The sequence below is a fragment of the Engraulis encrasicolus genome, chromosome 6 (assembly GCF_034702125.1).
Source record: "Engraulis encrasicolus isolate BLACKSEA-1 chromosome 6, IST_EnEncr_1.0, whole genome shotgun sequence".
Taxonomy (NCBI): Eukaryota; Metazoa; Chordata; class Actinopteri; order Clupeiformes; family Engraulidae; genus Engraulis; species Engraulis encrasicolus.
In genome coordinates, this window is record NC_085862.1 from 11,277,693 (window position 1) to 11,305,670 (window position 27,978).

Below are 27,978 nucleotides of genomic sequence, written 5' to 3' on the forward strand. Positions count from 1 at the left end.
AAAGAGGAATGGCTGAAGATCGCTCTTTCTGTCTTTTCCCATCTTGTGAAACATTATAGGAGAAGATTCGGTGCTGTTTTGTTGGCAAAAGGGGGTTGTACAAAATATTAACACCAGGGGTGCTAATAATTGTGACACACATTATTTGATGTCAAATAATTATTTCTTTATGTGGGATTTTTTTCCCCACTGAATAAATGCACTTGTATTGAAGGTTGGATTTTTCTCTTTTTTTCCATTAAGGTCCCATATTATTTAGAAAAAAAATTAAATAATTGGAAGCTAAAAAACACATCTTAACCAGGGGTGCCAATAATAATGGAGGGCACTGTATATATATCACATGGGACCATCTCAGGTTATCTATTTGATTTATTTTATACTACATTATCTACTTCATTCACCTCATTCGTCAGCCCTGAAAAAAAGAAATAGAATCAATCATGTAGGCCTATAACAATGCCTTGAATGAGTAGTAGTGTGATATACACAACAGAAGTTGTGTTATATATATAGGAACTTCTGTTGTGTAGATCACACTACTACTCATATATAATATGAATGAACTTTTAAAAACTGATGGGATCCTACCATGGGATTTGAAACCTTTTACTATTGGAAAATAACATGCACAACAGTAACAGGGTTTATGTTTTCAGGCTACTTTGTACCTGACTACCAAATGTTCAAGGTCACAAGATCAGATGTCTTACACTTTGAAAGGATATTGCCTGTATTTGATATATATCAATATAAGTGAGTGAGTAACAGGGTTGACTTGAAATCAGGGGACACTGATAAAATTACTGTATTTACATTTTGTAGTGATGATATGTATTTATGCAGAAACAAATATAGATCAGAATTAAATATTTCGTAATTAAAATGATTCTTCTCATCAATGATTCTACTCTGTGTTTACACAAAGCACTTTCATTAAATAAAATCAACATCTGGGGATCAGAAAGCATTTCGATCGTACAGGGGACACAATGTGCTGGGCCTGTTCCGTTGTCTCATGTCATCGCATAGCAACGAGCATGTGTGGACTGAGCAGAATTGGTTTAAAGTGGAATAAACTGTTTACACCATGGAGGAATAAAGTCATACAGAATCAAAAAAAAGAATACATCTCATCTGTATCAATTGTCCCACTGAAACATCAACTGACACACTCCAGTCCGCTGAGCATTAACAAGAAAGAAGACGCTTGAGTGATGCAGTCCAAATGGAAAAAAAAGAAGTACTTTCCAACATACACCACACCAGTGCTTTTGGGGAGTTCTACACTCGTTGCACTCTCCTCTGCTTCGCAAGGACTATGGGAACTGCAGTAATGACACGGGGGGTTGGCTGCCCCAAGCTGGGAGGGGAAACGCACCTTCTCACTGCCCTGAATGTCCCTGTGCAAGAAAGTGGAAGCAATCTCCCTCCGAGCAAGACTGCACTCCGCCACGCGGGAGGGATGGGCAAGTAAATGGACCCTAGTAGCCTAAGTGAGTGTGTAGATGAACACACACACACACACACACACACACACACAAACACACACACGCGCGCACACGCACAGAGTATACAACACACACCAACACATAACTCCTGGTTGTTAAATCAGATCAGCTGTACAGTAGGGAGATGCACACAGCAGCAGGCAATGGGCCCTCTCCTCTCCTCCTCCCGGCGGAGTGAGAGAGGTGTTCTGGAATGAGAGAGGTGTTCTGGAATGACAGAGTGCCTGGTGGAGAGGAGAAGATAACCCCCCGTCCCCCGAGGGCCTCGGCAGATCCTTTTCCCTGTTCGGTCACATTTACCAGGCAAATTGTGGAGTCCGCGGCGCCGCCCCATTTACATAGATTTCAACAGCTGCCTTATCCGCCCACCACCCACCCTCCTCAACCGCACAGAGGCAGGCAGACAGACACACCGACAGTGCGCGTGCGTGTGTGTCGTGTGTGTGTGTGTGTCTGTGTGTGTGTGTGTGTGTACAAATATGCAGCTATGAGTTATCACACATTGGGCTGAGATCATGTCACAAAGAGTGAAGAAACAAAGCAAAATGAAATACTGATAAACTGAAATACTGGACAGTTTTGTGTTGTGGCGGAGGGGGATACAGTATTTTGAAGTTGATTGCAGCGTTCGTCTTTTTTTTGCATTCCTAGCAGTCAAAACATTAAGTCATGTGTGTGAAAGAAAACACTAAGATGAAATAAATAAAAGACAAGGGACATACTTCAATTAGTGAGGGAAGATCACCCCATTTGCTGCCAACAGTTTCTCAGTGCACATATCCCTGCAACAATCACACAATGAAAACGGAGATAATTCTGATTCCATAATACTTTAAGCAACACTATAATGTCATTTTTCCAACCTTAAAGGGGTATGCCACTATTTTGGGGCTTAATACAGTTAAAAACGTTGGCTGGGGTTTATAAAGGTGGTAAAGTGTCCTATTTTTCATGTTAAGCGTTGTCTTGCTTTAAGACAAGTTAAAAGAGGGAATATGTCGCTAAGCTAGTGAAAGTCAATGGACCCGTGTAGCAATGTCCCTTGTTTCCTAAATTGTTTCAGTGGTTCATCAACTTGTAACGGAATGAAAGGCACTTCTGAACTCATCTGCTACCCAGCAAGGAGGAGTGGAGTTATGCTCCATGAAGTGAAAATTCCACTTCTAACATGTAGTACCCAGTAGGGTGAACAATGGTGAAAGATACTTCATACCGCTTCGAAAGAGAACCTCGACAAAAAGGAAGCATTACTTCTGGTACATACGACACACAGGAAGGCATATTATACACAATATGATTTATTCAGTAAAGATATCCAAAAAGAAAAAAAAATAGGTTTAAACGTATTACAAAAAGGGACCTATTGTCTCATCAAAAAGGTAACTGCATCCTTAAACCATGCGCTGCATTATTCTCACATATTACATCTTGTCACACCTAACAGCAAGCCAATTAAACAACTGAACTTTGCTGAGGCACTGAAACCCACAGGACCCATTAGTGTTCACCTCATAAGATATCTCAACAACTATGATTTGTCAAGGTTACAGTGGTAAAAAAAAAAAAAAAAAGTGGCATGTTGTTTGAAATGTGGGGTTTTTGGCTGCAAAATATACAGTTTATTGCAGATGTCCACAAAGAACACTATAATCTCATTGATAGTCATTGAAATGAATCTTCATCACCACAACGCTAAGCATACACTTTACTCATACTGCCAAGGTCAAGGTACATTGCAACTGCTCTCCAGTGCCTTGTTAACACTACTGGTAATATCAAAGTCATTTCTGTTGGACGGTTTTAAGATGCTTCCACTTGACCCCAACAAACACCAACAGTCTAAGGATGGAATTCTAACATTTTACATTGCCAAGACAGTGGCAATGTGCAATCAAACTCCAAACCATCCAACAAGAACAATTGTAGACCAACTATCCAACTATCAAAAAAAATAATCAAATAATAATAATTTTTAAAAACTATAATCGCATGAAACTCAAAGCTTAACACTCCATAACACAAGTCAACACAGACAGACATACGCCATCTAAAGTCAGAGGTACTCCAAATAACGGTAAAATAACAAGGACCCTATACGGTACAGTTGAGAAGTTTCAGTTGAAATAAGACAGAGAGAAATACTTTCATCAGTCAAAACCTCAGAGCATTCAGTGTTGAAAAATATAATATATATATAAAAATATCTTCAAGTGTTAGTTTTTGTGGCCGCATTGAAGTGGAGCAGTGAAGGGATTTTTACAGGGCTTACATACAAGTACAATGCATTTGATCTTAACAGTTTACAGAAGAAAATTTGATATCAAATAGAACTCTTGCCTTTATCATTGCTTACCAAGTCCTTCATCTGCCTGGATGAAGGCGTTTAACAGTGTGACAACGTCCTTTCACTGTGCCGTCCGTTACTGACAAATTGTAACACACACAGTACATGTACCATAGCCATTGTTGAGTTAATATTGTGAAATAATGCACATTTCTCTCCAAAAATATATGCATCTACATATAACCTCAAACATGTTAGCGTTTTTCTTCTGTGCGTATAAAAGTGTATTAAATAAAATAAAGCACTGCTCAGTCTGAGTTTGGTAAAATAAATAGACTTAAGTTAAAATGCATTTACAAGATGATACCTTTCAGTAGTGTCTCATGATTCACTGAAGCTCCTTATAGTCTTAAATTTACACGCACGCACGCACGCACGCACGCACGCACGCACACACGCACACACGCACACACGCACACACACACACACACACACACACACACACACACACACACACGGCAAGTCATTCCACATTCCCTGCTCACTTTCTTTTTTTAAAGTAAAATCAAAAGCACCGTGATGACAAATTGGCATCTCAAGGACGGTAATGCCTTGTACTTGTACATGTGTATTAGAAAACAAACACGCTTATAAACTTGAAACATCTGTGTGAGTTGAAAGCACAGCTCAGCCAGTGTCACAGGAGTCCATTTTGCAGTCCACTCACGTCAAGGGTTTGAGCTGGCAAAATGCTCCATAACATAATGCTCCTATAGTGTTCCTTCAGTCCAGAGGATCTACGGTATAGCCAGAGCATGAGATGACCATTGTCACATTCCCCAGATATCACCCAGGACGACGGGAAGAGGGGATGCCGGTTGAGGAGCACCCTTAGTTGTCAGAAGGAGACTATTGTTTTGATAATAAATTCTGAAATTCTGTGATTTTGACGACCGTATGTCTATTTCAATTTTAATTAAAATCATTTTAGCCTTAAAATTCAGGTTTAGAGCTTACAGCTGATCTTGGTCAACTCATTTCAGGTCTGTTTTGGTTGTGGCTTTGGTTTGGTTCTATGGGGCCAACAGATTATTATTTTTACTTGTTTCAGTCAGAATAAAGTCCTTTTTCATAGCATCCCCTGTTAACAATGACTTCCACTGGTCCTGTAACCATCCTCTCCTCTCTGTCACCTGCCCAACAGCTGTCCCATATAGTGTGTTCAGGCCAACAGAGTACCATGCCCGTGCCCGTTCCCACACCTAATCTCAAACCGACTGATGTGTTCATTCACACCAAAAATCTAAGCAATCAGGAAGCAGAAAGTTGGTTCATGATGCGAAAAAATATCAACCATAAGGGAAACGTAGACGTCGTCAGCAGGTTCCTCCAGGTATGAATGCGAGTGGTTCGCAGGTAAGCACTTTTTGGTTCTGAACACAACTGGTGCGCGAACAGGCACAAGCACCATTATGGCCAGCCTAAAAAACAGCCAAAAACAGGGGGGTGGCCGAGTGTGGGGCTGTAAGGCCGGACGGACGGATGGATGGATAAATGTGATTTTAAGGCGCGAGGGGAGCTGGGCGCTTGGGGGCTTAGGTCTGTTCCACGGGGGCTCCCTCCTCTTTGGGTGGGGGTTCCAGGTGGAGGGGGGTGATGTGGGGGGGCTTCTTAGACCTACAGCCAGGCCAAAAGGGAGCAGAGGCAACAGAAAAAAACACATGAGACATCTGCATTTTTAGAAGCAGACGTCGAGGAGATGCAGTCACAGATAATGTTAATATTTTGAGTAGTAATCCAAAAAAAACATAATAATTTGCCCTTTAATAGTACTATACCACTGATTGTGGCATTAACGGTGGTTGCACCACCTGACTCCTGAATTTCCCCCTGGGGATCAATAAAGTTACTCTACTCTACTTGTTACTAAAAGTGTCATTGACCCACAAACAGAACACATTGGATAATGATAATCGGGGCTCTAAATTACCTTTTTTCTTCATCAGCCAAAATGGCTTGTAGATGTTACTAAACACTCACTAATGAGTCAAAGTGGCCGGTAAATTGGTCTTTTCTACCAGCCAAACTAGAATTTCAGCAGCATTTGGCCGATTGGCTGGTATTAATTTAGAGCCCTGATGATGATACAAGCACACAACACACACTATGCATTTTTTAATTCTGATATTTACTATATACAATTTATTCACTCTATCTGAGCTCATCCAGAATGTGGTGATAGTAAGGTGAGTAGTACTCACGCATAAGGAGAAAGGGGGACGGCCACCACCAGCACATGGTTCTTCTTGAAGAAGAGGCGCCACACGCCACGGTGAAAACCCCGCACGTCAAGGTCCCACACGTGCAGACACTGCAAGGTCACACACACGCGCACACACGCACGCACGCACGCACACACACACACACATATACACATACAAACACACACTTAACTGACTGTAGTTAAAAGTTAAGCAAGGGATTACTGGTAGCATCTGCCATGTCTGTAAAAGTGTAAAAGTGTGCTAACCGCTGAGGGTATTAATAGTGTGTTTTATGAGGCCCTAATATTCCACTGCTATCTGATTTACTAATCCGTCCCACAACTTTGCAAAGGCATAGATTTTACTGCCAAGAAGATCAACAGCCAACTCTATTGCATTGAACAGTAAGTTCTTTGCATACATTTCTGGTGTTATACTGCGGTTTGTGTTACAAAAAGCCATGTTGGGAATTACTTTTTGCATATTCTGTCACACAGTGGTAGGTAGTCAGCCTTCAGAAAGTAAAATGATATATAAAACCACCATATAATTGTTCTTAATATTCTAAAACCTGCCATATCTCGGCAAATATTTACTAAACATGCACGGCTCCTACAATAAGTGCTATTAACTCTTCATGTCAGTATGTGACTTTTTACAATTATGTTCTTTAAAATATGCAATATCATTATCTCATTTTAGTAGTTTATTTCCAAAACATAGGCTGCCCACATACTTACTGGACCGAAACTGCACCCCCAAATGTTTGCCTACTCTCTGAGGGCGGAAAGTGCAGTCAATCTCAGTACACAGTGCGCAGTGCAGAATTTGGAACACAACATGTGATGTCTATGACAGTTCATTCAAAATGGTGGAATTGCATAGAAAAGATCCATCTAAAAAGTGTGCATTTTTGTCTAAATGACTGTTGCTTATGTTGACGATTTGGGAAAAATCTGTGAAAAATGTAATTTGCGTAATAATTTGGAACACGATGTCCAGTAGCTATGAGCTCCACCTTTGCCAGCTCTCTCCAAGTGGTAGCGTCTGCCTCCTGCTCCATCTTGATGTATAGCACGTAGGTCTTGCCCTCGGTGTCCGGGACGAAAGAGTCGTCACAGGGACTCTTGGTGTGGTTCAGGACCTGAGCATCCCTGAAGGTCAAGCAAGATGGTGTCATCAACACATAGGACCTTCTACAAGGTGTTCAGCCATAATGGATTTTACCAGGAATGATACTACACAGCAAAACTGTTCAACCTCTTAACACACTGACTGCCAAAAACGCGCTAGTAAGTGTTGAATCCCATACTAAAAGGTTTTGCACGTTTTACTCTATATTATGAAACTAGACACCTCTAACACGTGTGATTTTGGTAATGCTTTGATTAAAAACAAAAAACATAGATGACTATTAATAACCGTGAAAGGCTAAATCTACTGATCTTACGAACAAAAGTGGCTACCTATCTGTTTCTAAGTCCATACTACATCTAGGCCTACCTTACCAATCTTTTGAACAGAGGCATCTTCTGGCATTCTAGCTAAAATGCTATAAACAGCGTGGCAGTTAATGAGAGTAAAAATCCATTTTGAGTCATTTTAATAATGGTTCATTGGGAAAAAAGTATGTCTGAAATATGCTAATAAAAATGTATATAAAGCGCCTTTGTGCAGTAAAAGAGAGAAATATTGTACATTGGGGTATTATTATTCTAACTTTTATATAAAAATAAGCCTTGAAGTTTTCATAAACCCCTTCTTTGATTGCATTGTGCCAATGGGGACTACGGTGTGCTCTGGTCGTCTTCAGAGAGACAATTTCTCTCCCTCCAGCAGCTGCTTCATTTTATACAGTCTATTACTGTGTCGCACTTTGCACTCTATTCAGTATTCACAAAAGCGCTCAGTCTCAGTGTTCACAAAAGCGCTCAGTCTCCATAAAGACCACACAGGCACTGCTTACTGTCCCGTGCCTTCACACCCAGCTAGCCTTTCACATCTTCTCAACTCCCAACCATCCTGTATCTCGCTTTTACAATGCAATACTTTTACTGCTCTCCTCCTCTCCACCTGTTCTGTTCACACACGCACGTACATACACGCACACACACACACACACACTTTGCATACAGCCCTGTCCCGGTGTTCAGAAGGCCATTTCCTGTTGGAAGTGCTCTTTAAGTGCTTACCTTAACAGGCTCTGGATCTCCAGTTCATAGGCATCTTTTTTCAGGCTGGGGGACATAAAACAGGCACATGTTTTATAGGGGAGGATCATATCAAGTGGCAATAAACTTTCATGGTTTCAGCAGAAAACTTCCATCAGGCTCATGGGGCACAATTAAAAGACCTGACCGCAAGCGTGTCTGTCATTAAAATGAGTACGCTTAGAAGACAAGAGTTGTGTAACTATAGAGAATAAAATGCCATACTAACCCATCCACATTCTTCAGCTGCACGTTTGGCACAGTGTTAAACTTGCGCTTCTTAAAATAAGCCTCCTGCGTAAAGGGGAAGACAAGTAGGAGCAAAAATGGTGTTAGGAGATGACCAATAGGATTGAACTTGCAGCTTAGAGCCCGTGTGCATACTAATACAGTACACTTTCAACATTTAACTCATTGAGTGCCAGCCATTTTCAAATTCAGACCGGGGGGTTGCCAGGCTTTTTTCGACATTTGAGTGTTTTTTCAAGAGTCATAAAAAATTGAGTTCTTTGTCCATGTGAACAACAAACATACCAGATCAACGTGTTAGGCCCCACCCCCATAAAAAAAACCGCAAATGACTTGATATCAAGTCTTTGGCACTGCGCCACAAATTCTGAAAAGACTCGTTTTCAAGTCCATGGCACTCAAAGAGCTACGAACGGGATGTCCATGCATTGGCCAGTTGGTTTCATAACCACCTAATAAGCAAACCTGGTGGAGTTCATGATGAAAAGGCATACGGTTGGCACTTGACTGGATACTTGAATTGAGAACCAACAGTGCTGTCTGCCCCATTGATCTAGGTCAGTGGTGCTCAAACTGTGGTACACGTACCGCTGGTGGTACTTGAGACATTTCTGGTGGTACTTGGAATAATTATTTTTTTTGCATTGATTTGAAGGCTGATCAAGTTGTTCAGTCGAAAATGTCTCTTTGGTCTCACATTTTGGAATATTGAACTGTATGAATCTAAAAACATAATGCAGAATAATACTAGGCAAGCAAGACATTTCAAAACAAACTTGCACTGAATGTGACTGTAGCTGTTGATGCCATTATGAATCTCTCCTGTATTGACTGGCAAAAGTGAATATGGAAGGCCTTTACTGCGATTTTCTAATGTTGGTTGTCAAGGTGGTACTCGGAGAGGTCAATATTTTCTCAAGTGGTACTTCACACAAAAAGTTTGAGAACCACAGATCTAGGTGTTTAAGAGTAGAAGATGCTGTAAGAGAGGGGGTTGTACTCACATGGAAGTATCCATTCATGTTCAGGCCCATGATGCCAAAGTGGTAGGATCGGGACACATCCGGTATGACACACTCTCTCCCCTTCCTCTGCTCGGGCATGCGCATCCACATGTCCCAGTCCCAAAGCTACAACATCACATTACAAACACATTGGATTACATTTAGCTGATGCTTTCATCCAACCAACAGTAAAAAAAAAGTCATATTGCATTTTTTTGCACTCAATTTTTCCAAAAGGAGATGTCCAGATCAGTAATTACTCTCCAGTAAACAAACCAAACCACCAACCCACCGCTGTCACACACAACCACTGACAGACAAAACACTGTTTCCTGCGGGGATGATTTGTTATCTTAGCGAGACAAATCGTTCCAATTTATCAAAGCCTTGCATTTACGTCATTCTCTAATTAAACCGGTTCATTTTGACAAATTAACAACACTCCAATAACTCAAAACTTGACACCCAGGTGTAATCAATTATACATAAAAGGACTGGCAATAGGACTGAACCACACAGGGCGTATATGTTTAACCCATTGATGCCTAAAGCACCTGCAAAAAACACCTGCTGAATGCCCAAGCCCTTGTTGGGAAAGTTGACCTCAGCCTATAAAAACCTAAATATCTTAGCCTCTGATGCACATTAAAACATGAAATAAGTTCCATTTAAATCTTATAAGACCCTCATCTTGCAATAGAATGTGTTCATTCAGCTGTAACGTATCCACATTTTTATCTTAAAAAGCTAAAATCTCAAGAGCCTGAATACAGCGTATATATGTCTCCAGGCACCAAAGGTCAAACAAAATATACGAGTCATCAGGCTAAAATGGGTTAAGCAGTTCTGGATATTTTTTTCCGCGTCTGGATGGCAGACAAAAAAAATCAAAAAAACCCTGCAATGGCCAGTTGGAAAACGAGCTGTGAGTGTAAGAGATCTCAGGAGGGTGCTTCAGGCCAGGGTTGTCCGCCATCCAAAGGCGGAAAAAAATATCCAGAATTTCTTAACCCATTTCAGCCTGATGACTCGTATATGTTGTTTGACCTTTGCTAAACAAATGCAGTCCATTTACCAGTCCATTTACCTGCTCGGGCGTGGGCCACTTGGGCTCCAGCTCGTCCTTGTAGAGGCTCTTCTTCAGGACCCAGCCCAGGCCGGGCATGGTCTCCACGCGGTACAGCAGGGCCGGCTCCTCTGCCGTGTGCTCATAGCCCTGCAGGTGAGGGGGGACGCAGATCAGATGCTCTTTCAACGGACAGACAATCCCCAGTCCCATCCCAAAATACACACACACACACACACACACACACACACACACACACACACACACACACACACACACACACACACACACACACACACACACACACACACAGACACACACACACACACACGCACACACACACACACGCGCACACACACACACACACACACACAGTCTCTCTCTCTCTCACACACACACACACAGTCTCTCTCTCTCTCTCACACACACACACACACACACACACACACACACACACACACACACACACACACAGTCTCACACACACACAGTAATCCTCTGGAACACAAAGTGCCACAGAGACACAGAGGAGCACTCATCCTCCCCCAGGCAGAGCTCTCATGTCCACACCATGCAGTGATGCTAACTCTTCACATGTGTACTCTGACCTCACAGAAAGGGAGACAGGGGGGGTTGTTAGGTTTGTCAGAGAAGACGTGTGATTCTCAGATGACTGCGTGTGGAGCCTGTGGGTTTCCTTACGGATAACTTTTGACGTGGCTGTGGATCAGTGTCTCCCTTTCCGGTTTGGACTTGGTAACAGAGCCAAGCCAAAACACTTTCTACTTCTGGTGTACAGTGACACACTGCAAGCTTCCAACACAAATTTGATTTCTTGAGTTTCCCAACAACCAGTTGAGATTGACAGTCTCTTGTATACGTACAATGTACAAATGATTTGCCCAAGTAGTTCATGCGAACAATTTACCGGTAACCGTGTGTGTGTTTGTGTGACAAGCGATGTGTTCTACACTACACGAAGAGAGTCATCATTCCCCTTAGAGGAGATGGATCTGTTTCAGCCTGATGCCTGACACTGTTGGACAGTAAGCCCATCCTGACAGAGCCTTTCATTTGGGTGGACACAGGCCTTGCAGGATGACACACATGCAGGCTTGCACACGCACATGTGCGCGCACGCACGCACGCAGGCAGAGCCATACATCACTGAAAAAAGTAACCTTCGTTCATTCAACAAACAAGTACATTACAAAAATGTATCCTACAACTTAACTAAGGACTGATTTAAGCGTATGAAGTTGACTGTAAATGTCATTACATGCTACTTTGAAAACAGATGTAGTAAAATACATAATTGCCAGCATGACAAAAAAACACTGTGCTTGTTACCAACAATTGTGGTGCTAATACTTACTACAGCCTACTCAGTAATACATGACCTATGAATTAAGATGTGAATTAATTAGTATTAATTTTTGGGATAAAAGTTTTTTTTTAAAACAATTTCAATCTTAGAAGTTGTATTGTGTTTGCCAGGCGGTCAGGCTGTGTGTGGTACCACGCACTGATGAAGGCTTGAGAGCCGAAACGTTTGCTTGTGGATATGGTGGTAATTTATAAATAAATAATGAGACGTAGCTTGTGAGTGCGGATTTTTCTTCTTTAAGTTGATACCTTTTATCACGCACCGAGTCATTCATTTTTTCCAAGAAGTTGAGCGCGTCCTCTGACAAACTTAACGGTCAGGCAGTGTGTCCCAACGCACTTCTGCCATTGTGACTTTTGAGTTTTTTCTGCCTTCTCAGCCACAGGAGGAGTTACAGTTGTCAGTAACAACAAACCAACCAAGAAAAAAAAAACCGCCAGAAAGTGTTCATAGACCAAAACAATCCCTAACCCTAACCTGTCCGTATAATAGGCCTTATTTGTTTTGCTTTGTTGTTGTTTCAGCCTGACCACGAAACGATAAGCCCTAAAGGCTAATGTCATTAACACCACGGCGGAATGTGGTGGCAGCAAATGGGTGAAGTATCCAACCAACCAAAATGCGGAAGGCGCTTGTCATGGCAGAACTACGTTTGGGGGGGAAAAAAATATGCTTTCAAAAGGTGTGGACGGTTTCGTCATGGGAACTCCCGAACCACAGTCTTTTGTCTAAAATAGCAAAATTGCTAAATGACTTCTGGATGTCACTGCCAGTGTCAACAATCTAATCAGTAGTGGTGTCAACAATGATCGATTCGGCGATGCAATCCAATCCAGATTCAGACTCGATACGGCAAGTTCCAAAATCGATCAGGCATTTTTTTTAAAGTTTCAATTACTTCCATGGACATTTCGGGGTCAAATGAATGTTAAATTAAATAAAAGCACTTCAAAACATCGGATTGGATCGGATTGTATAGAATCGAATCGAATCGAAACCTCCTGAATCGTGATCAAATCGGATCGTGAAGGCAGTGCCGATCCACACCACTACTAATCAGCTATGATTTGCTGAAGCATGAAACAAACACCTCATTCTATCATTTGGGAGGCTGTTGTTTTTGTTTCCAGTAGGCAGCCTAATGAAAACAAGCCTAATAAAAAAAAATGTGCATCTGTACTGTGAATTGCTCCTCAAGGGGAGTTTGACAAATGAATACATTTGCAAAGATTTTTGCTTTCTTCTGTCTAAGAGGTATTGCATGAAAGCTTTTATGCATATATGGAGACTATATACACTGCACATCTGTCCATTTTTTTTAAAAAATAATTTGAAAAATCTTTCATTAATTTAGGGACACACTTTTGATACATTTACACTGAGCATCTCATAACAAGTTGAAAATTAACACTTGCTATGTAGATACCATGATGCCAGCAAGAAATAACCCATTCATAATAATGATCTATTATCTGTCTACTTGAAAATAATATTTGATGGTGATGCTGGTTTCTTCACTTTTACTAATGTACTTGTTGTTTTTAACAGAGACATTTCTATTTTCTTTAACATCTCTTTTTTATCTATCCTACATATACTTTTTAACCTCCTGGTCCTGTGTTGTATATATGCTGTCTACTGTCTTTGCACAATCTGTATGTTACTGCTGCAACAAATGAATTTTCCCATGGCGGGATAATTAAAGGCATACTCACTACTAACTAACACAGTCTGTTTAGGAGGTTGATGCAGCATCACTATACCATATATATGTACACTACAGTATGTATGCATGCATCTATCAATCTATCTGAGACAATCTCATCCCTCCGCTCAACACATCCAGCCTGGTAACAGCAACTCTGTGTAGAGCTTGATAACCTGGAAGTTATTGCTCTACCCATTAGCTGGAATCAACACAGAGGGGCAGAGAGGTGTCCTAATGGTTAGAAAATTGCTCTTAGAATCGGAGGGTCTGAATTTGATTGTAGTTACAAGAAGGCAAAAAAACAAAATGAATAGAGGAGATAACAAGCAGTGTCCCCCTGCAACGTTATCCATGGCATAAATGCCCTACACAAAATACTGAAACATGCATCTAGAAGCCAGCCCATGTATCAAAGGGACTGCATGGGAGCAGCAGCTAACTGTAAAATAATGTGCCGTGTGAAAAACCTGTAACTGATGGAACTGACCTGGTCGTTCCAAGCCGAGATGCAGTAAAGACTCTCATCTTCTCTCAGTAAATGGATGGTCTGACTGAGAAAGCTGGAAAAGAAAGGGGAAAGGAGGAAGAAAAGGGACGATGGAGAACAAAAGAAAGTTTACATGCCCGTGACAAACCTGTGTCATCAGCACTAAAATTCACAGTTCATTTCAGACCTAAACCTAGTAGAACCGTTTAGCAGATAGTATGTACTTTTCCAGTTTATAACATTACAAAGTACCACTTTCCATAGTTATTCAAACCATTCACAAAGTTTTTATTCACCATTACAATTCATCATATGATTTGGATTACAATGCTCATGTGAAGAACAATTTGCTTATTGCATTTAGCAAGTAGGTAGAGAAGTACAGTAGGTTATTTTAACTGTGCAGCACTACATAACCTTTTCCCCTATTTATGTAACAAACAAGAGTAAGCTCAGCAGAGAATCAGGCTAATGTCTCCAGACTGAGGTCAGAGGTCAACCTCTGCAGACGCTCCGGGCACAAGGCGCTACTTAAAGGTTAAACGGCAACAACATTCAGCACACTTCCATTCCCATTTACTGACCACATGCTCATATAATGACCAGCAAGTGCTCTATATTTACACAATTAATAAAAAGGGTATTACTGCCCCCTAGTGAAAAATTAAGTCCATAACAAGAAATGTTGTGATCCTACCTGAAGAAATCTATGGAAATATCCAGATCCTCTTCCAGAACAATGGCAAACTCAGCATCCTAAACACATGTTGAAAATGCAAAACTCACTTAGTCAAATTTGCGTTAAATTCACTATAATTAAGCACATAGATTATACTAAACTAGATTATCATCTGTTTTTATTGGGAACAGATCATCTTTTGGACCTATGTTGCAATATTTGGTTCAAAGGTTTTTTATTGCGGTAGCACATTGATATTTTCATCCTTTTCTCTCACCATTCTCTTTTATGAAATTCTCTCAAAAATAAAAGTACAAAGTACAATAAATTCAGTTCAAGAGAGTCCTTGTGCACAAGCCTTCAGTAATCCAGATGCAGGTGTGAGGCGAGACCCAGGTACTCAGTAGCAACTAATCATGTGGCACCATATTTATACACCTACAGTAGGTAATGGGGGTTGGTAAAGAGCAAACCTGAATACAAGAAATTAGATTTGGTCTGTGGCCAAGTTATAGATTTGTGTCAAAATATAGCTCTTTTCTACGATAGAAAATCAATGGAACAAAAAAATTGGCATAAGTCATTGACTCACATAACATAAAATGAATACAAAGATTAAATAGCCATGTGCTTGGCAGTTATCAATACTACTAGCTCTGCAGCACTACCCTGCAGACCAGCAGGTTAAACGGGATGCAGAGCGGTGTATAAACAGTGGACACTCACTGGATGGAGGTTGAAAGTAGCAGTCAGGCTGGCCTTGTAGTGCTGCGGAACAACACAGAAAAGACAAACAGAACAGATAAAGACATTAAGTACTACTCTATTTTAGGGATACATCTATTAGCACTAATACATACAATGTTCCTGTATAAGTAACTTGTAAGGCATGTACAAAGCAAAATCAAACATTTGTTAGGCATGTATTCGCAAATGTCTTGTTCATGCACAATAAGGTATTCATTACCTATTTAACCTTAGTAAGGACCTAGTAGGCCTTAGCATTTGCTTAGTACATGCCTTACAAGTTACTTATGCACGCATTAACATTGTATGTATTAGTGCTAATAGATGTGTCCCTAAAATAAAGTGTTACCGAGATTAAGTACTACTCTACTGGATCGCACTAGCAACAACCTCACAAACGTTTGAAACAGATGAAACCCACCCATTCTCCAACCCCCTCCAATGTACCAAGACACACCAAAGCAATTTCCTTTCCTTCCTTCAACTGGTTCTGATGCCCAAATGGTTGGCCGTGCAGCGAGATCTCACCTGACACACGCGTCCGTTCTTGATGCTGATAGGGGTGTGCTGCACACCTTTGAGGCCAAAGAGTTCCACCACATCCATCGGCTCCTACAGTACAAGACACATAAGGACCTTAACCATTAGGTTCAGCGGAACTGTTCTATTGTTCTGTTCAATTCCTGAATTTCCCACTAGGGATTAATAAAGTTACTCTACTCTACTCTACTAACACAACTAGGCTTCATAAATATTCATGAAAGTCGACGGGGGCTCGACGGTGCTGTCTCGCACGCATTTTCATACAACAGGGACTAGAACTGGGCCGTAGGTGTGGAGCTTCCCACATGGAAATTGCGTGATTTTAAAATAATAATAGGCTGATAATATATTTTAATCGGTCGATAGCCGAATGCGGTCAGCACAAAAAACAATTCCTTGGCAACTCCTTGGCCAAGAGTTACTTTAAAGAACATAATAATTGCTTGACCAAATTTTCTATGTCTAGTCTACTGTAAAAACTGCCGACAGAAAAGCAATGTTGATTTTTAAAGTGCGTGGGAGGGGATAGGTGTTTGCACATGCCGGTAAATCCTAACACAGGCAACATGTAGCCTAGTGGAACTAAGATCCGCACGCCTAAAACCACGTCTGTCACGATTCTATAATGGCCCCTGTTTGAGCTGATGATGGGTGTGTATGGGTGGAGTAAATGCAAAAAGAAAACGAAACCACGCCCCAGCAGTGCGGAGCCCCGTTCTAACAGGGCTAGTAGAAAAGGCCTAATAGACATACCCACACCAAGTGGTCTGCATCGCATATGACATCAGTGTACATGGTGTGTCTGTACACTGCAGTGTTAATGGTTAATTGTGTGGAACAACAATCCATGTTTTCAAATAGATACATGTTGCAACAAGGATTAAGACAATGAAAGGATGACAGTAATGTTACTTGTAACATACAGTGTATTTCCCAAACTTAGGAACTGTTCCTTATTTATTTTCGGGGTCACCGGAGGAGACAGGAGAGGGTCATGCCACTTTTTTCTTTGCATGCACATTTTTTGATCGAAAGGGGAGGGTGCCCCCCACCCCTCAAGAACATTTGTCAGTAAATCTACAGAAGTGACCGACCTTCATGAAGTATAGTATTCAAGATCAGAATCCATTAACATTCAGTAAGCAGCAGCGTTGGTCAATCAACGTTTGTCTAAAGACAATGCAGAGGCCTATTGATGAAACTTCTCTGTAGGGGAGAGTCATACATTTTTTGATGGCATCGTTGGGAGGGTCGTGGGCAGTTTGGAGACTCGCTAGCGGAGGGTCATGCAAAATTTGACAAACAAGGGTGGAAATCTTCCGAAGACCCCAAAAATAAATTAAAAACAGTCCCTTAGCTGGTCAAGTCATAAGTCATTCCCAAAATCACACAGCACACTAAGGTGGCAGCAACGAGTAGTAACGAGTAGTTCCATGGTGGTAGTTCCAACCTCATAGTAGCCATCTATGAAGACTGTGATCATCTGAGGGTTGACGCCATGAGACGACAGCAGTGTACGCAGCATCCTGCAAAATAACACACACACAGGCAGCAATCAGGCATGGGCTCTGACTGAAATGTTGTATTAAATGAGTCAATCAAAAAGTGTAAGGTGCGCGCACATCGAAAGTAGCAACTAGCTACGGGTGCAGAATATCAAAAATAGTATATGGAGAAAAAGTGAAAAAAAAATATTCGCACACCGTAAAAGCTCCCTTGTCGTGATTTTATTGTGAAAAAAGGCACCTGACGAAGACCTTGCCGGTCGAAAAGCCTTTTTTCACAATAAAATCACGACAAGGGAGCTTTTACGGTGTACGAATATTTTTTCTTTACTTTTTCTCCGTATTAAATGAGTCACCCACCTGTACAAATAGTTTGGCCTATTCCCAGCGATGACTGCCACGGGCACATTGTGAACATTATTGACAGGCAGCTGCCAAAACACAAATCACATTTTCAACTTACTTACTTAATTAATAGGAACCAATAATAAAATAATATATATACATATACATATTTCCAGCCAATCTGATCCCCAAACTGTGCTAGGTAATCCAACTGGCAACCTTCAGGGTACAAGCCTCACCCTGACCCTAACCGCTTACCCATGCCTATGATCTACGGCACCTTACCGGGTCTGGGGTAAACTCAATGGGCGCTGGGTCCTTGCAGCTGCAGATGCTGCCGTAGCCCTCCACTTTACTGCAGAACAGCTTGCGTCTGCGGTTAAGCCCCGTGTCTGCCCAATGACATTCAGCATCTGAGAGGAAGACAGAGAATTGAGGCGACAGGTGTAAGAAACAGATTTAAGCAAAATAAAGGCAGATGTACAGTACAGATACAGCACGTGGCACATGGCAAACACATTGCAGAGTACGCTGCAGTCCAAATTATTACAAATGGCATTTTTAACTGATTTTCCTAAACAGTCAATATCATAATTGCCATCATAATTTTCAAGTCATCATGGAGTACAAATAACATGTTTTTTTTTATTTCCTCCTAGCAGCAATTTAAGGCCTAGTTAAACTCCCTCTATACGTGTTTTTTTTTTTTTTGTAATAAACACGGTGTTGTGAGGAGGGGCAAGACAATTGTGACCGACAGCAGTTTCCAACAATCAGAGGTTGAGTTGTGTGCCAGGGGGAAACCTGGGAGAACCCTGTGTATAGAATAATGTTTACGAAACAAAGTGAGCTTACAAAAGGCTGTCAGAAGGTGGCGCTAAGCTGCAAGTTGACAGACAACCAACAATAAGTCAGTCCAACAGTGATTTAACAGTCAAGTGAGCAGTGTGGTGCTTTTTGTTTCTGTTGGCAAAATAAGGTTGAGTTGAAATGTGATTAGCAAACCTTCTGATGCCACGAGCTGCACCTCTGTCTTCAGCAGCACAGGGTCTCCCCAGGTGGACATCGCTGGAGATTTGGACAGTTTCTCTCCATACACCTGACCTGAAAATACACACACACACACACACACACACACACACACACACACACACACACACACACACACACACACACACACACACACACACACACACACACACACACACACACACACACACACACACACACACACACACACACACACACACACACACACACACACACACACACACACTAATTTAAAACATCACAAAAAACATTTTTCACTATGTGCACGTGAGTGTGCACAGATATGTCCCACCATGGGACTTATGTAATGTCCTTTGTGTCACAATAAAAGTCCATGAAGAGGTCATTTAAAAACACAGGTCCAAAAGACCTAAAATAGCCATTTTGGCAAGCTAGGTACATTTACGTTGTATCTTTGTTTAAGGCGAATACCGGCCAATTGCAACATGAAGTTGTATTGATCACTCTACTCTTGACTTGTCAATATCCGAAGATGCGGCGTTAACTTTATTTGGCCCTTTCCGAGATCTTGGCCAGGTAATGGAGGCATGAATTTGTTGACATATTGTTTGAAGCGTCTTAACATGCTCCGAGTATTAACATAAAAGTTAGGGATGTGTTGTAAGATGTCTGGCCGTGTTGCATAGCAAAAAGATATAATGATGTTTCAAACCATATGTAAACAATCAATGCCACCACGAAAATAGACAGGTCAAGTGTCACATGTAGAGTGCAGGGCTTGACATTAACTTTTTCATCCACTGGCCACTGTGGCTAGTGGTTTTCCCGAGTCACTAACGCTTTAGAATAAGGTTCTTCTAAGCGTTTATAGTCACTAGTAAGCAGGTAGTAATACCCATACAAGTGCCCAATAACATGCTTATTAACTTTGTTAACATCTTATAAGCTGCTTATTATGTGTTTATAGTGGTTTATTTTTTTTAGTCTTATTATTTACATCGGTACACATATCCATCTTGATATGCTGACTAATACTAGATATGGAGGCGTCACGAAAAAAACTATTTTCAAGATGGCTGCCATGTGTACCATGCTTTTACTCAAATAAAGTTACTCATCAGATGCTAACAACGTTAATAAGCATGTTAACAAAGTTAATAAGCATGTTATTGGGCACTTGTAAGGGTATTACTACCTGCTTACTAGTGATTATAAACGTTTATTAGAAGAACATTATTCTAAAGCGTTACCCAGGTATTCCACTAGCCACTGATTTTCTATCGTTTTTTTTCTCTTGATCATGATACGTGTACGTCTAACCTCAGAAGATGAGGTGCTAAAGCAAGATGAGTGTACACCTTTCTACATGGAAGTATATCAAGCAAATAAAAACTGAGTTACTGAGCTTTTTCCTGAAATTAAATACAAACAATTGATATAAAATGGGCAAACAGCAGAATAAAGGCTATAATGCGTATGTTACCAAGGAATAAACTGCCAGCCAAATTGGCTAGTGACACTGAAAGTACTACTAGCCACAGCCAAGTTTTACCAGCATTTGGCCGGTTGTCTAGTGCCAGTGTCAAGCCCTGGTAGAGTGAACAATACAACCGCAATTTGAAACTAGACAGAATCTACCCACTGGACGGAATTCTCAAAGGTCCTACAAAATAATGAAAGAAACAAACACTGATCCACCAGTAAATACATTTTGGCCAACTCTGGGTAGATTCGATTAGATTAGATTAGATGAAACTAAATTGTCTTTTAACACATGAAACAGAAAATTCCCTTTGGCGTGGCTCCAGTCATTCTCACATTAGACAAGATTTAGCATAACAGGACATAACAAGACAAGACATGTATGTTGTGGCTGGATAGCTGATCATTGTTCATTTTTGTTGGATACATTTACATTGCATGTTCATTCATGTGTGCACTGTCCATGTCCAAACTGGATGTGGCTCACCTCCTTTCTTGACCACCAGGGTCCACATGTCTCTCCAGCTGAGGCCCATGGCTGCTTGGCTGCCCAGGCCTTTCAGCAGCCCCTTGGCCACCTCCTGCAGGTGGAATGCACCTTCATCCTACAGTACAAAATGGATGAATAAAAAATTTGACTCCAGAAATCGAGGTAAATCACTCCGGCTGTCTGGTATATGAATAGCATTGTGGGTGCGAGCGGCTGCTGCGAGTTCCAGCCCCGGTCGAAAGGGGATGTACGAAAGTGGATTAATTACAGCTGTTGGTCAGCAGGGGATAATTAATGACAGCTGTCAAAAATTCATTCTCCAATAAGCTCTGACCTTGATGGTGAATATGAGGACCCTGCCACGCGTCACCATGTTCAGGAAGAGGATCATGGCTTCGTCCTCATGCGGGTTATAGGTGTCAAATACTCGCTTTGCCATCACATGCCCCTATGAAGACACAAAACAAAAACAACATTTATGGACGTATGTAGTATTAACAAGGCACATGAGACATTGACTATTATTGTGCTTTCTCCATCATCAAAGGTATTATCAGTGTAACATGGAATATACCACATTGAGAGCAAAAAAGTTATGAAAAAATGTGAGAATTCAAAGCCTAGCTTCCTCTATAAACAAAAGTGACGAATACACGTTACAGAAGAAGTGGTTGAACTCCTCATATCATTTGGCATATTGTCCGCTTTGGCACATGACTAATAAGAAGCATTTAATGTAGTCCTTACTGTGGCCTGGTTCAGGACAATCACATGGATCCCTCTTCCATGCTCCCGCATTTCATCTTCAAGAACCTAAAAAAAAGAGTCAAAATACAATAGGTCAGGTCCATTCAAAGAAACAGAAGACATGAAATTCTGAATGCAATTTATTTATTGAAAAGTTATGAATTACATATGGCGACATGGCTCAGAGTTTCAGAGGAGTGTCCTAATTTTTCATGAGCAACAGGTCAGAGGTCACCCAATTTAAGATTAAGAGGGCAAACAATTCCTCCATGACAAGCTGCCCTCATGCAAAGCGTATTTATTTCGCGCAACTGCAAATAAATGCAGTCCGCGTTGAGGTGCGACGACTCAATTTAAACTCTAAGCCAACATGATGACTGGTGATGTCTGACGACAACCTGCCTGAAACATTTTCAATGACAAAAAGGGAACGTTTAAACGACGTCACTCACAGTGGTTCCATCGACGGCCACGTAAACCTTTGAACGGCTGGAGTAGACCTCGATATCGAGAACCTTGCGACCACTCGGTGGTCTTCTTGGGGTCTCCATATTAGGTAGCACATCATCTAGAGAGAGCAATGAATACAAAGTTAGAAAAGTAGGTCATGATTCAAATACAAACTGAGAACTAAGAAGCGGTTTACAGTTACACACATGTGGATTTTTTGAAAACACATTGGTTTTGGCCTCCCGTTTAAACGTAAACAGTTTTTATTAGTTCACTATCTGAAATTATAGTTTGGAGAGCAACGCCAGTGAGTGAGTGAGTGAGTGTGTGCGTCTATGTCTACTGTTTGTACTCAATTTTGTTTTCTTTTCTGTTTTTGTACTGTACTGTCAGTAGGACCCCCTCGAAAATGAGATGGCACATCTCAAGGGGCTATTCTTGTAACAAATAAATAAATTAAATAAATGCGGTGGACTGATCATCAAAGTGCTTCACGGGGTCCACATGACAGAGAAACTGAGATAGTTGGAATATGCGGCGTATTGGACAAGATCGCTGGCCGTGGTGCTGAAGTACTGCCACAGCCAAGAAATGGCTACGCGGTATACATTTTCGAACTCTGGAGCTCTCTGGGCCACCGTGAGCTCAGGCAGTATCTGCACCCACAGATATGTGCAAGGTCTGAGCTGACAACCCTGGCCAATGATGGTCAGAGAGCAATGGGGTAAGGTGAACTGGACAGGAAGCTAGGGCAGGACGCCCGACAAATCGACCGAACAGCGATGAAGGGTGGTACTGGGTGCGAGCGAGAAAGCACATTTTTGACTGAAGACAGGTGGGCAGAGAATAAATGTTGTGTAGTTAATTAAGAGGCATTCCAATTTTCAGTGCGCTGATATTACACCGAATGATGGCTGAGCTGATGATATTCAGATGGGTAAATAGGCATGCCTATCTTTTCGAGCTGAATTCCAACGACAGTTGAGTGGAGAATAGAATGCAGGTGATTATTATGGCATGTCAAATTTCATTACGCTTCTCCCGACCTTTCGTTTTCAGCTAAATGTACATTTTAAATCTCCGGTTTTAAACATTTTTAAAATCTCCATTTTGGGAGGCTAAAATGCACCCGTCACATTGGAAGTTTTATTTTTATCCACATGTTGTGTTTACATATAAACTCATTTATATAAAAATCCAAATATCCACATACCTGTAACTAACAAGCACCTGAATGTCTGTGTTGAACTCACCATACTCCTGAGCAGCGTAATCTTCACTGGCTACTCTTCTAGTGTCCAGAATAAGTTTGATGTTAACAATGACGGTCACCAACAGAAACAGCACTGCACCGGCCTGCCAGAGAAGAAAACACATGATTGCAGAAGTATGTCTACATGTTGGTGATGGAAAGCATAAGAAGTCAAGTTGGTTTTATTCTCAATTTCTTTACATGCACTGGTCATACAAAGAATTTGAAATTACGTTTCTTGCTTTCCCATGCAGACATAGACTAATCTAGGTAAGGACATAGACAGTATGGACATAGACAGTGCTCATACAGACATTTAAAGTGCAAGACTGGACAACAGAAGAGTTGTAGAGAACATACATTAAGAGGAGGTATTTGTTGTGCTTTTTCTAAAAGTCCTTTATAGCGTTCTGACAGTAATAGTAGCATTTTGAAGAAAAATAAATATTAAAAATAGGTCTATCAAGTACACCAGCAGCAGTGTGTGTGTGTGTGTGTGTGTGTGTGTGTGTGTGTGTGTGTGTGTGTGTGTGTGTGTGTGTGTTTAGTGCAGGTAGAAAGTGCGGTGTGTGTGTGTGTGTGTGTGTGTGTGTGTGTGTGTGTGTGTGTGTGTGTGTGTGTGTGTGTGTGTGTGTGTGTGAGTTGTGTGTGTGTGTGTGAGTTGTGTGTCAGTGTGTGTATGTTTGGGTTTAGTGCAGAATTGATGTCCACTAAAGATATTAACAGATGCAAAATGCATTATCTCTGGTTTCAAATGCATTGTCATCACTTATGTACGAATTGAAAAAAATACCTATCGGACATCAAATGAAAAGAGCCAAATTGTTTAATTGAGAAATTGATTAATGAATTCAATACCTGGCACAGTAAAAAAGTGAAAAACACTTTACAAAACGCCTATGATTTATTTGCTTTTTTGTTGCTGTTGCTTTGTTTTGTTTTTTCTTTCAAAAAATGTGTTTGAGTGGCAGAGCTCCACAAAATTACAGAAACTGATTCGTCAACATGTTGGCAACAAGTGTGAAAGATGTAAGACGTTAGGCAAAGCTTTCAAAGTCTTACAATGGCCATTACATTAAATGGGCGTTCCCAAGTGTCTATCCAACTTCTCTCATATTACCCATATTTATAAGAGGAATATGACTGAAAATATACATTTAAATGTTATCACTTTGAACCCATTTTTGCCAAGGGCATCTGCAAAAAACGCCTCCTAAGCTCCTTTTGACAAAAGGTGCCCTCATACTATCCAAAGCCTCCAAAGCACATAAAAACATGAAATGACTTGCATTTCAAACCTAATAGCCTCCTCTTGAATTAGAATGTGTTCATTCAGCTCTATCATAGCCACATTTTAATTTTTAAAAATCTCAAATCTCATGAGCCTGAATCCTGCGTCTATGTCGAGGCACCTAGGTCAATGCAGTGTATACGCAGCATCAAGCATCAATAGTACCATACCATACTAGTACCATAATTGTATTTTCTACAAGGATTGTAGGTCCATAGACTAAACAGTCAGTAGTAGGCCTATGGGGCACCTCAGTCACGCCCTTACGTGGGGCTGGAGCTCTCAAAATTTTGAATGAGAGTTAATGGAGCGAGTCAAGCTAAATCCTCATCCCGTTTGGCATGTGCTCCGGATTTCACATATGATGACAGTGAATTTGAAAGGTTTGGATTTGCGTCGTAAGACCAATCATTTTCGACACGCAAGAAACGTTAATTTAGCTTTTGTGCAAAACTGTGTTAGAGACACGTGCGCCTCGCATATCTGACGTGAACCGAGGCACAGCCAACCCGTCGGACTGCACGTGGCTGCACGTCGGACATGCGACGTCTGTTGTGTAGTCCAAATAATTACATATTTTTGCACACACACAGGGATAATAACATTATTCAGGCATATTATGATTGTTCTTGTAACGGAGGCTAACTAGCAGAGTTGGCGTGGAACCAGGGCAGGAATTTCGCGAGGGCCATGAGGGCCATGGCCCTCGTGCCCTCCCACGTTGGCCTTGTGCCCTTGAAAAAATATCTTCCATAAGGGCACAGTGGCCTTGATGCCCACTCTGACGCCCAATTGATTAAAATGTATTAAAATGCATGAAATTGCATCTAAGAAACACAAATTTTCTTGGGGGAGGACCCCTAAACCCCCTGCCCAAAAACATGTCCACCTTTTTGCTGGCACAAACATGGTCACACCTTTGTATTCTGCTCTGAATTAACACCAGCCAGCTAGTGGAAAAACTGGTTACATTTAAATTTGACTGCCCTGGCTTCTGGCCTTTGTGCCCTTAAAAAATAGACAACTCAAAAGGCCAAGTTGCCTTACCCCTAAAATGACGAAATTCCAAGCCTGCGTGGAACATTAGTAAACCTCCCTCTCTGAGCCTCATACAGTGTCGATGCCGTTGGGCTGGGGGACCTTTAGTCCAGCGGTATCATACTGTGCCTCCCATTTCCAAACCGATGTAGTTGACGAGGACGCACGTTCGCGCCCCGAGGGAGACGAACAGGCGCAGGACGACCTCCGACACAGTGGTGCCGTGACTCGGATGGGAGTGAGGTTTAAGGGGAGAGTGTAACGGAGGCTAACTAGCAGAGTTGGCGTGGAACGTTAGTAAACCTCCCTCCCTGAGCCTCATACAGTGTCGATGCCGTTGGGCTCATAATAAAATAGCAGCTGAATTACCTTTAAATTGCATTACATTGCAACTTGCATTGATGAAATTTACAGGGGTCATGTAAGCGTTTGGTGTGGAATGTTACACGTTTCACTGCAAGTCACACACATCTGTTGGGGAGGGTGGTGTTACAAGAGAAACTGAACATAACCTTTCTGCATTGTCGCACCAGGTGGGACAACACAGCATGGGGGAGTGTGACTATTGCATCCAGCCTACACCTCTTCTTCTGGTAGCCTCTTGGTAAAGGCCTAGAGCTCTACCTGTTCAGAAACAAGTGTTGTGTGCCGTGCTATGCCGGAGGATGGTTGCAAGGAAGTGATAATTGGTGTTCTAACTAAAATGATTATTCGGTAACACTTTATTTTAGGGATACATCTATTAGTACTAATTCATACAATGTGCCTGTATAAGTAACGTATAAGGCATGTACAAAGCAAAATCAAACATTTGTTAGGCATGTATTCGCAAATGTCTGGTTCATGCACAATAAGGGATTTATTACCAATTTAACCTTAGTAAGGACCTAGTAGGCCTTAGTGTTTGCTTACATGCCTTACAAGTTAATTATGCAGGCATTAACATTGCATGTAATAGAGCTAATAGATGTATCCCTAAAATAAAGTGTTACCGATTATTCCACTGCCCATGATGACCCACTCTCAAAAACATCACACACACACACACACACACACACACACACACACCAGCTGAAGGCATGTAGAAATCAAGACAGACTAATTTACCTGGCAGAATCGTCGAATCGACCTCTTGTTGCTGAGTCTGTACTTCCAGGACAGGTAGATGCTGCGTTGGTGGCGCGGGATGAACGGTTTTGCGCGTGGATTTGGGGTCCAGGTGTCCATTGTAGTACAGTTAGACTGGACGATTTCTGATCCACCCGCCGAGCAGTTTGTAGCAACTCCTCGTTAGCAGTGATCCATCATGTTATCTAGCCAACATATCTATTGCAGAATATCCTATAAGACCATTTTCAAAACAAATACAAGGTCGAAAGCCCAGTTGGTTAAAACCAATAAGTCATCGACAGATGGGGGCCATTAGCAGTTCATCCCCCCTGTTGCCCTGTAGTAAGATTGCCCCGCATAAGCTAACTTTAAGATACACTCGTGTTAATTTCTTGTGACTGCACCTCAGATTTTCATCAAACGTTACGTGCGGTCCATCAGTAGAACATTTACTTCAGTAGACTATTTTAGGAATATGTTGCTGGTTAGGCTGTGGTGGTACGTGAGCTGACTCATTAGCTAACTTACCGCGACATAATGAATAGTGTGGCAATGCAGCATTCGCAAATGAAGTCTTAATTCGCTTCTCCGGCATTACGAATGCAATCCAACAAAAAATAAACTAATCGGCTTGTTAGTTAGTTACATGATGAGGATCTTGTATTGACCAGCTGGTGCAGAGCAGCAAACTGTGGTACGTCATATTTCGTCGACACACTGGTGCAACACAGTAAACAATCCGATCGGAAAGTGGGGTTGTTGTGATTAGGACCTAGGCGATACTTTCAATAAAAATAAGCATATTATTACTTCACCAAACGGCAAAACAAACAAACATGGTATGTCAAACAGGGGCATGTACTACGAAGGGTGGTTGCTGCCATCAAGGTACCTTTACTTGATCACTTCTAGAAAACCCATATGGATGCATTAATCATCATAGCCTATATGATGTGATTAATTCATAGACTGCAGCCTAGGGCAGGGGTTCAAAACTTCATGACAGGGCCCCGGAAAATACCGGAAAATTCCTGGTCTCTCTCTCTCTCTCAACCTAGGCCTATAGTCTGTGAGCCCCACTGGGATACAATAATAATGATAAGAATGGTCAGGAGATG

At 41.5% G+C, this 27,978-nt stretch overlaps 1 protein-coding gene across 1 annotated transcript; it reads right to left on the bottom strand.

The window, feature by feature from the left end:
• Positions 1-2,793: 2,793 nt before the first annotated feature.
• On the bottom strand, positions 2,794-27,564 carry pomgnt1 (protein O-linked mannose N-acetylglucosaminyltransferase 1 (beta 1,2-)). The gene is made up of 21 exons (XM_063200584.1): positions 26,858-27,564; positions 23,423-23,525; positions 22,172-22,287; positions 21,720-21,785; positions 21,307-21,420; positions 20,970-21,087; positions 18,995-19,093; positions 18,275-18,402; positions 18,005-18,075; positions 17,590-17,665; positions 16,125-16,208; positions 15,576-15,617; positions 14,868-14,926; positions 14,171-14,243; positions 10,610-10,738; positions 9,523-9,648; positions 8,499-8,563; positions 8,252-8,296; positions 7,078-7,213; positions 6,057-6,166; positions 2,794-5,472 (listed from the first exon to the last, which is right to left on the bottom strand). The coding sequence occupies exons 1-21, from the start codon at positions 26,975-26,977 to the stop codon at positions 5,391-5,393; spliced, it is 1,962 nt and encodes a 653-aa protein (XP_063056654.1). The 5' UTR covers positions 26,978-27,564; the 3' UTR covers positions 2,794-5,390.
• Between the last annotated feature and the right edge of the window lie 414 nt (positions 27,565-27,978).